The following is an 11,776-nucleotide window of genomic DNA, read 5'->3' as shown; positions in this document are numbered from 1 at the left end:
TTTTCCAAGGGTAATATCATTAATGTGAAGCAAAAAATAAAGCAATTTTAGATACTGCTGCAGCTGTGTAACAACATACGTTTAATCAAATCCATGACCTGAGCCAAATGATTGATGTCAAACACATCAAGTAGTCTCTCTGCATGACTTGCTTGTACATTTACCAAGTAAATCTAATCTACATATGTCCTGTACAGAGGCACTGAGCCCATATCAAAACACATCTGTGCACATCTGGTTGCTGCATGTGTTGATTTTTACAACCCCGATAAAATGCTTAAGCTTTCAAACTTTTCTAAACCTCCACAGAAGCAGAAACAGTGTGAACTGTACAACCTTCTATTACTGTGCTAAAGGTTGTGACAAAATGTGATGGTAAGTATATTTTACACAACCATTATTATTTATTTAAGTTGTCTCTACAACATGTTAAAGCACAAATAGCTTATCTGCATAATTAAACCTTTAATACATGCTGCAGGTGTACACGTCCAGCCCTCGTCTGCCCAGATGTTGGAGGCACCAAACTGTAATCTCACCTATCTCGGCTCTGGAACAGTCAAGCAAGGTCTTTTAATTAGCAGCACATGGCTGCAACTTTCTTTCTTAGCTCCTTCAGAAGCAGCAGGTGTACTTTTTTTTCATGACGTCTCTTAGTATTGTGTAAATGGCTGAATGGTAGAATGGAAATCACAGGTGTGAATCACATCAAGGGTCTTTCTGTGTAGATTGTGCAGGTTCTACGTGCATATGTGAGGTTTCTCCTGGCACTCCAGAGCATGTATGATACAGTACCTGGAGATTTCTTAATTGCCCTTAGATGGAAGTGTCTGCATGCATGGTTGTGTGTATCTGTGTTGCCCTGTGATGGACAGCTTGTCCAAGGTGTCCCCTGTTTCTCATCTATTGACCATGAGAGATAAGTACCAGCCCATCAATTACACTGAAAGGAATAAGTGGGTGCAGGAAATGGATGGACAGCATCCATTATTATTGAATTTGAATTGATTAGATAATTTTAATTTTGCAAGGTATTTTCGGTGTTGTCACGTTTACCTTTAAAGCTAAAAGTACATGTTTATGTCCAAGAGATTGGGCTATCTGGTCCATGAATGAACAAAGAAAGCTTTTGATTCACCGGTCCACCTATGCTCTGAGCCTTACCTATGGTCGTGAGGTGTGGCTCATGAAAGAACAAGCTTAAAGATACAGGCAGCTGAAGTATTGATGGCCAGATATTTAGAGATAAGGGGAGGAGCTCCATCACCTGCTGGGAACTCAGAAAAGAGCTGTTGCTCCTCAAGGAGTCAGCTGAGGCAGTGTGGGCACTTGATCACCACGCCTTGACAGGTCTCTCAGTGCATGTCCCAATGGAGGCAGTTCTCTCTTGAGCTATCTGATCTCAAAATGACCTGGAGAACCCAATCAAGGATAAGCAGAAAACAAAAGGATGGATGGATGGATGGGTGGATGGATGGATGGATGGATGGATGGATGGATGGATGGAGCCACCTAATAAGGTTATCAGTTACATTTGTAATTAAATGGACTTTAAATGACTAGATCAGCTTTCTAGCTGTATTTTGTAAATACCTATTTTCATATGGGGTGTGTGTTTTCTTTTAAGCATACAGTGATACAAACGGTTACAGGCATTGGGTGCCTAGACCTAGAGTAAAACTCCTAATTTGTTGCACATAGGCTGTGCTATATAAGCAGCCTGTAGATAGAAATCATTGTACAGCAGAAAAAAACACCTAATGAACGACCTAATTAATCCACACACCCCCCACCCCCATGCCACTTCCATTCTTGTGAGTTAGTATGGAGCCGCGCGCGAATGTGCGCGAGCACAAATCAATTTCACGCAAACACACACGAGACTTAGCTCGTTAAGCATTTGGTTCCCTCAAAGTTCCGTCTTCGCGCGGTCAGTCAGTTTTCAGCCAGTATTTAAAGATGATAGATGAACAAAGCTGTTTAAAGAAGGCTGCTCTGTTTAGTGGGACATAAAAGCGTGCGAGCGCGCGCTGAAGGAGTGTGGCGAGGTTCTGTGTTTGGTGGGGGGGGGGGTTGTAGGCGCGCGCAGCCCAGAGATGCTGTTTCTGAGGGGAGAGCAGGTGTTCTGTGAATTACCATACAGCTGAGGACAGGGGGAGCCCCGAACTCCCCACACACAATGACCAAACTTCTCCCTCATGTTGGCCACGCGAGCGACTCCGAGTGTGCGAGCGCACACACACACACTCCATGCGCACACACACACACTCCATGCGCACAGACACACACACACACAATGCGCACAGACACACACTCCATGCGCACAGACACACACACACACACACACACACACACACACACACACACACACACACACACACACAGACACACACAGGTCGTTTTCGGTGGCGCAGGGAGGTGGGAGCCTGGAACAAAATAGTAGTGGCCGAGCAGAAGCCCGGCCCCTCAACTCCTTTAGCTCGCCGCGCCGCTCTGCCAAGGAATGCTTTCTTTTAGAGCCCCTTTTTGAAGCGTGAAATTCTTCCCACAGATAGGAATAGCGAACTGTAGAGGTTGTTTACTCCTAGACAGAAGCAGAGAGGAACAAGGATGACAAAGAGACAGCCAGCTTCCCTAAGTGAGTCAGGGTTTGATCAGGAAACGGTTTTCCTCCCTTTTTGTGATGTGAAACTTTAGAAACCAGGGTTGTTCAAACAAAGAAGCCTGCCTGGGCTCTGAGGCAACAGCTGGGCGGATCAATGCAACCACGTGCCATTAACCACGTGTGCAGCTACTTTTTCCCTGTCTTCTTCTTCTGGTGGGCGGGGGGTTGGGGGGGGGGGGGGGGGCATTATATCTAAATATCCTGAAAAGGGGAATTGAACATGATTCCATCTTCCTTTTAACCCTTCCTTCTACCCTGAATGATACAGAAGGAATTGATCAGCTTTCCAAACGGCAGAGAATGAACAGTATAAACAGATAGAGTCATTACTGTTTAGTCTATCTGGCAGCTTACAGGTGTGGTGTTTATATTGTACCTCTGGTTCGAGGATCTTTGGATGATGGAATTTCAATCTGTCTTTGTGACTGTATTGGAAACTGTATTTCCTTGAATTTTGTAGTTAACCCTAAATGTGAACAATCCTTGAAAGCAGAGCTCTAATGGGAGATTCCCCTCTTGACACTGTTAATTGTTGCCCATTTGCGTCACCTATGTAACGCAGACATCTTTTTTTAGTTAAGGTCTAAATCCGTTTTGTCCAGCAAACTTTTACTTTAGAGACAGTCTTTTTTAAGCTAGGGCATCTAAAAACATCTTGAAGGTGGTTTGGGCTTCTTTTCAGTGCTGAAACTGCTCAGTGGGAGGTAAGGGTCGGGCAAGAAGAGGAGGAGGGGCCCATTTGCATGTATTACCATAGCATGTGTCAGGCCGTATAAAAAAGGCTGCAGGCGGCCTTGGCCGGAGACAGACGCACAGTTCACGGTTAGAAGAGACGTTGGGAGGGAGGTTGAAGGAAGCATGCTGGACCAGTGACAAATTGGTCCTCGGCTAGACCAAGACCATAAAAAGAGACAGACATTTCTCATAAACATCATCTTTACGCAGTGGATTTACCCTTTACATCGGACGAGAGGAGAGCTTTTCTTTTCACCTGCGCTCCAAACTCCCACAAGTCAATTTTTATTCCTGTTTGCCTTCACGTTCAAAGTTTTGGGATTTATCCTCCTTAGTTCCACGGGACATGAATCTCAGCAGCAGCGTGAGCAGCAGTTGACTGAGACAACAAAAACGTGCTCAATGCATCTTTCTCAAGGGGACTGAATAGGAGGAGGCACCCTGAGGACGAGCCAAGTCCCCACATTTTTTACTTTATTTATTCTTTATTTATTATGTATTTATTAAATATGGGGCGCGTCATTCTGCTGACTCTCTTCGTCATGTTCATGTTGCTGTGCCAGGTAGGTCTTCAAAACTTAATTCTCCAACAATAATACTACATGATGCATCCCCTCCCTCCCCTCCTTTCCTCTCGTTCCCTCCGCCATCACCACATACACACAGACACAGCGCGCAGTGTGTATGTGTGATGATAACAAACTTATTTCCATCGCAGGGGTTTTGTTCGGGAGTATTTGAGCTGAAGCTGCAAGAATTTCTGAACAAGAAGGGGGCGCAGGGCAACAAGAACTGCTGCAAAGGAGGCCTGACCTCCTCCTTCCAGCAGCAGTGCGAATGTAAGACCTTCTTCAGGATCTGTCTCAAGCACTACCAGCCCAACGCCTCCCCGGAGCCGCCTTGCACCTACGGCGGCGCCGTGACGCCTGTCCTCGGCTCCAACTCCTTCCAGGTTCCCGATGTCATCCCGGAGAGTTCTTTCAGCAACCCCATCAGGATTAACTTCGGCTTCACGTGGCCGGTAAATTCTGCAGTCATCTGATTAACTTTCATGGGCTTTGGGTGAAAACGAGGCTGCGATTCGTGCCATTTTAGTTTATTCCGTGCGTAAAAAGTGTGCGTGACGGTCCCCGAGAGCGCATAAAGTTGAGGACAGGGGTATTTTGTTTCACCAGACACTTTGTATTCAGAGCAGTGACTATGGCACAGTCGCTTGGGGTCTGTAGCTGTTTGGTGTTATCACCACGCTTCCGCTGGCCACCTGTCTCACCAAGCCATTTGTGTTCCCAGGGGACCTTCTCACTGATCATTGAAGCGTTACACACCGACTCCAAAGATGATCTCTCCACAGGTAGGAAATAAATCCCATTTTCCCTTTCTAAATCTGATCGCTTTCACAAACCCATCCAGCCACTCATCTGCCTTTTTTTTTTTTTTTTTTGCATGCGCATTTTGTAGAGAATCCAGAGCGCGTTATAAGCACAATGACCACCCAGAGGCATCTGACGGTAGGAGAGGACTGGTCCCAGGACCTGCACACCGCGGGGAGGACCGAGCTCAAATACTCGTACCGCTTCGTGTGCGACGAGCACTACTACGGGGACGGCTGCTCGGTGTTCTGCCGGCCCAGAGACGACGCTTTTGGACACTTCACCTGCGGAGAACGCGGGGAGATTGTGTGTGACGCCGGGTGGAAGGGCCAGTACTGTACAGAACGTAAGTTCAAAACCTTTTACTGCTGCGCAAGTGGGAACCGGGGGGAGGAAACATTAAATATAACGTTTATTAAATTGAATTACAGAAGGGGACCTTATCAAAACGATTATGACGCAAAATCTGAGATGATCCAAAAACATAGTTGTCACAATCAATGCTTAAGCACAAACCCATGTAATTATATCTCATTTAAATGATGAAAATAAAAAGTAAAAAGTCTGTGTTGGCTCTCTAGTTGGGGGCTCTAGTGCCGTTAGAAGGGATCTTGTGGGTAAACACCACGCGTCCCCCGCCATTCTGCCTCCCACTATACCCACGCGCGCGCACACACACATACACTCGCTCACACACACGACTCCTTGATTTATTCTAAGGAAAGTTTTTTGGAATAATCTCACGCGTGCCATAAATTTACATTCTGCCCTCCGATTCGCTGTTCCCGGAGTGGGTCGGACGCTGATTGGGCGAGGCGGGGCAGGTATTGTTTGAAGTGGGCAGCTGCCGGCAGAGAGGAAACAATGGGGCAGCTGTCGCGCACTGGCAACACACTCGCCAGCTGTCCACTCTTATCTGCCCCAATCTGAGACATTAAGGGGAGTGTGTGTGTGTGTGTGTGTGTGTGTGTGTGTGTGTGTGTGTGTGTGTGTGTGTGTGTGTGTGTGTGTGTGTGTGTGTTAGAGAGAGAGAGAGAGAGAGAGAGAGAGAGAGAGAGAGAGAGAGAGAGAGAGTATGCCGCCTGAATGAATAAAAGAGTTTTGACCTGCAGCAAAGAAGAGGAAGAAAATAGGGAGGGTGATGGGGTGAATTTAGGGGCTTGTGTGTGAGTGTGCGTGCTCTGGGGTACACACGCATTCACACACTCTCCTTTGTCTCTGCAGTATGTTGAACAGAAAGTTCTGGCAAAGCGATTAGGGCACTATGTTTGATGAAACAGTTGAAAAGTTTAGGAACAACTCATTACTTTATCTTGGATACATGTTGGGATTTAGCTTTTCCATCTCCAAAAAGAAATATAATATTTATTACCATATTAAAGTTTGCGTGTCTCTATAAGTAACTTTTACTTTCTCTTGCTGTCCAGCGATCTGTCTGCCAGGATGCGACGAGGAGCACGGCTTCTGTGAAAAACCTGGCGAGTGCAAGTAAGTCTTGTCCAATTAATGTAACAGCAGCACACACGAGGTAACATGAGTGGACTGACCGGTGTGTTCCCTCTTAATTGGACAACAACAGGTGCAGAGTGGGATTCAAGGGTCGCTACTGCGATGAGTGCATTCGTTACCCGGGCTGTCTCCACGGGACCTGCCAGCAGCCCTGGCAGTGCAACTGTCAGGAGGGCTGGGGAGGGCTGTTCTGTAACCAAGGTGAGGACTAGGTCTCAAGAGAGCTGGGGGGAGGGGGGTGATGAGAGATGAGGGAAGACAGACCAAAGATGGGGGGAACTGCAACTGGTTGATGGGTAGTCGTGGCATTTTGGGATTGATTGGGACCCCTAAACCAACCCAACTTACCCAAGTGTTGATTGACACTTTGCCACAAGCGATATGCTGTTCCTCCCTACGAATATTGTATGATGTCAGTTTAGTGGCACAAAGACATTGCTGTCATGGTAAAAATAACAAAACAATCAACGTGCGAAGATGAATGGCAGAGACAGGGGTCCGGAATACCAAACAAGAATAATCCCATTTAGTCAAATGTAGTAGAAGACAAAGGGCATTCTGTCACTTTGGTCCTGCCATATGTTGCACTGAGCCTAATCCACATGTTCTGCTGTGTCTTTCCAGATCTGAACTACTGCACTCATCACAAGCCATGCATGAATGGAGCCACTTGCAGCAACACTGGTCAGGGCAGCTACACCTGTTCCTGCAAGCCTGGCTTTACTGGGGCCAGCTGTGAGATCAAGGTCAACGAATGCGCTGGAAACCCATGCCGCAACGGGGGAAGCTGCACCGTAAGTGTGTTTGAGTTTCTGAGGGGAAGTTGAAGGAAGAATTGAAATATCCTGTCAGAGCGGTGTCTAAATGTTGCCTAGCACCTGCACAGCCACTCCAGATGAAGCCAAAGAAACGGCTAAAACGATGCATGCGCAGAACATGTCTGATGTATAAACACAGCTGCGGCAGAAACTGAAATCTTGATGTCTACCCTGCATGATTATTCTCTCCACACAGGACTTAGAAAATACATATAAGTGCAGTTGCCCTCATGGTTTCTATGGCAACAACTGCGAGTTAAGTGCCATGACGTGTGCAGATGGGCCTTGTTCCAATGGAGGCCGCTGTGCTGACAACCCCGATGGAGGATATTTCTGCCAGTGCCCCACTGGGTATGCAGGATTCAACTGTGAGAAAAAGATTGACCACTGCACCTCCAGTCCCTGCTCCAATGGTAAGAGACGCTATAACCATGGCACATTCAGATTTTGTCTTAAAGCTGTGAGGAGAGCCTGCCAGTGTTTCTTGATTCTAAACACACGATATCTCCTAAATCGTCTTTACAAAGAACAAATGATAATAGAAGGGTTCTTCTCTGTTCCCAGGTGCCCGCTGTGTGGATCTAGTCAACTCATACCTGTGCCAGTGTCCAGAGGGTTTCACCGGTATGAACTGCGACCAGACAGGCGATGTTTGCTCAGCCTACCCTTGTCAGAATGGTGGGACTTGCCAGGAGGGTCCCGACGGCTATTTCTGCTCCTGCCCACCTGGATACACCGGCCGCAACTGCAGCTCCCCCATCAGCCGCTGTGAGCACAACCCTTGCCATAACGGCGCCACCTGCCACGAGAGAAACAACCGCTACGTCTGCGCATGTGTTCCCGGGTACGGAGGCAGGAACTGCCAGTTCTTGCTTCCGGAGCATGCCGCGATCCGCGGCTCAGAGGTTCCCTGGATGGCCATCGGATCCGGTGTGGCCATGGTGCTTCTGCTGCTGGCTGGATGCGCCGTGCTGGTCGGGTTTTTCCGATCGAAAACTCAGCACAGTGTTCAGGCGGAGACGGCAGGTGAAGGAGAGACAATAAATAATCTGACCAACAACTGTCACCGTGGTGAAAGGGACCTGGCAATCAGTGTGATGCCAATGCCTGGTGTCAAGAACATCAATAAAAAGATGGACTTCTGCAGCGGCGACCCCGAAGAAGGATCTTCACCCGGAAGGAGCAGCTACAAAAGCAGGCCTCCGCCTTCAGACTACAACCTGGTGCGAGAGGTGAACTACGAGCAGGCAGCTAAGGAGGCCATGCTGGAGGCAGTCTGCGAGGACAAGTATCAGTCCTCGGATTCATTGGAGTTTGAAGAGAAGCACAGCAAACGTTTAAAATGGTAAATATTTAGCACGAAGCAGACAGTCTGCTTAAGTTCAGAGTGACATCAAACTAAAAAGACATAGGCTAACATTGTGGCTTTTTTTTCCCTCCTTACAGCGATGCATCAGAAAAGAGAGTCCCAGAACTGTCTGCATGTGCGGACACCAAGTACAAATCTGTGTTTGTGATGTCAGAGGAGAAAGACGAATGTATAATTGCAACTGAGGTAAGTTCGCTCGGAGCTCAGTCATTTTTTTTAGAGCCACTCGCCTTTCTGTCCGTACTAACCGAGTTAAACAAACTCTAATCTCTGTTTCTTTTTTCCACCTGTGCATCTCCAGGTGTAAGAAGCCACAAATGGGCGTCCTGTTGCTCATTTGTTCTATGGGAGAGTTTTTATGCTCCTTCAGATGCTGCTCTAACCCTAGGGGGAGATGTCCCGCCTTGAGACTGCTGCTGATACAGAGACGTTTAACTGATATTCAGAGTGAGCTGGTTCTCTACTGGTAACTAAGTGTAGGCAGCGGCGGCCTGTGGGATAAGAACTGGCATGGTAAAAATGTTTTAAAAAGTGCGATTTATAAGTGATTTGAATAAGAAAATAATTTTTTACAGTTGATCATAAACTGTCAGTAAGCAACCGTTGCCTCATGGCAATAGAGTAGGCTACAAGTTTTGTTTGTGCAACATTTGCAGCCAGGCCTTTTCTCTAACCCACACGCTGTTGCTGAGCGCAGGAACTGCATCAAACGGTGGATGTTTGGCCATAATGGCCTGCTCTTCACAAGGCGCTTTACATGGGCTGTGCACCCATCGCTACCATTGTGAAGTCTGTATGTATACTTGATGACTGTGTTAACTGAAGTGCGTTTTCTCCCCCGAGCCCTCCAAACCATTTATGATATAGTATTCTTTCAGAAAAAAAAACATAGTTTTCTTATGTTTCCTTTTCATACAGATTGTCCTTTTTGTAAAATAAACCCAAGAAAATGTTATGATTTAAAATTATGATTTAATTTATTTTAATTTAAAAATGTTGTTATTTTTATTTTCTAATGTATATTTGTGATGGTTGTTATAATTATTTAAGTTGCTTTTTTTTAAAATAATATTTGCAAAGGCACTTCATGTGAATGGGATTTTTCTTGTTTTGCTTTCATTTTATATTTTTTTTTAAAAGAAAATGTTATTTAAAACGAATAATGTAACAGTTTACTGTTTGTGAATGAAGGAATTAGCCAAGATTATTTTTCCAAATAAATATTGCTAAACAGGAGGTTTCACTGCGTCCAGCTTTGGTTCTGTCCATCTGCGAGCACTCCCAGCAAACACTTCCTTAAGGGCTCTGTGAGTAAAGTTAATCACCAACATCTGCTGTCTTCCCCTGGCAACCCCATGGTGGGCTTTTTTACTCCGATGCTGTTGGCTAATGCCGGGAGTTGTGTCTCCCTGGAGACCAGTGGAGAGGTCTATTCATGAAAAACAATGTCCTTACACTAGATTTACCACTCTTGTTTCTACTTCCATCAGTATCAGCGAAATCATGGCTTTGACAATGAGATCAATGGAGTATAACGCCAAACCGACATCGCACAGTTCAGGTTTGCTTTTACACACTTCCTGTTTTGCACATCCATAACTTAAATTGGCTGCTTTGATGCTGAAATCCCGGCTTTATTTCTCTCAGCTGGAAAGCTCACTGGGAAAAGTTTTAGATTAAAGAGAAAATCCAAAATAAACTAAACCAAAAAGTTAACCATTTCAATTTTTATTTAACTCGTTAGAACCCCACTGATAGTCTTTCTTTATTTCCCTACAAAGATGCTGACTGTTTAGATGGGAGGGAATGATCAGCCCAGCACTGCAGGCCTCTGGTTAGGTTTACAGCCCTGCACCATTAGAGGAAAAGACTTCAGCAGACAATGATGGAATTGACAATGGGGCACACAAAAGACCACCCTTGGGAGAGTCCACATGTCCCTCGGCATGCTGGGAGAAAGAGAGTAACAGGAACAGATGTTGCTGAGTAACAGATGCCTTCTGGCCAGAGTTCAGCCCCAGCCAGCCACCAACTCTGAGGCTCAAGCTGAGGATTCAGGCACCTGGAATGGACCATCACACACTGGAAACATGGATGATCAGACGAAGTAGTACTCTATTAGTTTTTAGGGGGGAAAATATAGTTTTTTGTTATACTTAACTAAAGTGTTAACATTAAGAAGTGGAAAGGTGAGGCTCTTACGGTGTGAGCTTTTCTCAGCCATAAGCTCTGATGGATGTTGAAGCAATAAAGACAAAAACATGTAACTTAAGCTCATTCTGTGAGCAATAAACAAAAGAAGGTTAAATAATGGTTCCCATTGCTGGGTTTTTCCCCCCACTGCCCTTCCTTCATTTTTCATACACTCGTGTTTTCTTATTTGGAGTTCCGTTTCACTTTTAAACCATTAAAAGAAGTGTTTGCTGACATGGGGTCTATAAAACCATCACAGTTTCTCTTCTTGGCATCAGTTAAGAGAGAGCTTAGCGTTTGCCAACTGTTTCAAAATTCCAGTTTTCCCAGAACTACTTAAGAAGACATCTAACATTCAATGTCTGCACCTTAAATCACTACCAGTGATGACAATAAAACTAATTGAAATTCTGACAGTACACTAAAATTGTTTGTGTGAAGAAAAAAAATTTCTGTCTTTCATACAATACCAAATAATGCCATTGTAAATGTGTAGTTACTCATAGAGAAAAGTAGCAAAAGAAATGAAAACCTGTGGTATCTATGTGGAAGTTAATGTGGAGAAATGTGATAGTGCTATTGTTATGGCTGATCTGGTTACAGAGATCAAGGTTTTTAAACCACTAATGTTCTGCTATGCTGCTCCTACCACTTTAAAGTCTGTAGAAAACCAGAAAGAGCCAGTGACCAGAATTCTCTTCAGCTGTATGGAGCACAGAACAATGTAGTGCTTCCCCTCCCCCACACGTCTCAACACATCGGCAGTCAGCTGAAAACAAGTCTTATTTTTCCCTCGCTTTCAAGAAAAATAACTGTACAGTGCTGAGTATTTAGACTCTTACAGGTTTCTTCTGCATTTCCTCCAAACATATCAGACAAGCATAGCTACATAGAGAAAGCTGTTTTCAGATTTTCCCAAATGATTTTATGCATCAATGGAAGAAAAAAAAAAACCCTCTTTAAAGCAACCTGGCAATGTGTGAAAATGTTATTGCCCTCTTTAACCTGATAACTGATTGTACCGCCTTTGGCCAAAACAACTGACAAGAAGAAATTAATATGTACATGTCTGTGGAGGAATTTTAGTGTAAATTAGTTTTATGTCATCACGTTAAAG

At 45.2% G+C, this 11,776-nt stretch overlaps 1 protein-coding gene across 1 annotated transcript; it reads left to right on the top strand.

The window, feature by feature from the left end:
- Positions 1–3,718: 3,718 nt before the first annotated feature.
- dla (deltaA) lies at positions 3,719–9,353 on the top strand. Its single transcript, XM_012869864.3, has 11 exons — positions 3,719–3,963; positions 4,119–4,421; positions 4,691–4,751; positions 4,859–5,116; positions 6,198–6,258; positions 6,350–6,480; positions 6,904–7,073; positions 7,294–7,510; positions 7,662–8,442; positions 8,544–8,652; positions 8,768–9,353. The coding sequence occupies exons 1-11, from the start codon at positions 3,895–3,897 to the stop codon at positions 8,771–8,773; spliced, it is 2,166 nt and encodes a 721-aa protein (XP_012725318.2). The 5' UTR covers positions 3,719–3,894; the 3' UTR covers positions 8,774–9,353.
- Positions 9,354–11,776: the final 2,423 nt, after the last annotated feature.

Source organism: Fundulus heteroclitus, chromosome 5, assembly GCF_011125445.2.
Source record: "Fundulus heteroclitus isolate FHET01 chromosome 5, MU-UCD_Fhet_4.1, whole genome shotgun sequence".
Lineage (NCBI taxonomy): Eukaryota > Metazoa > Chordata > Actinopteri > Cyprinodontiformes > Fundulidae > Fundulus > Fundulus heteroclitus.
The sequence above is the reverse complement of the archived record's forward strand: the minus strand, read 5'-3'. Positions and strand labels throughout refer to the sequence as shown.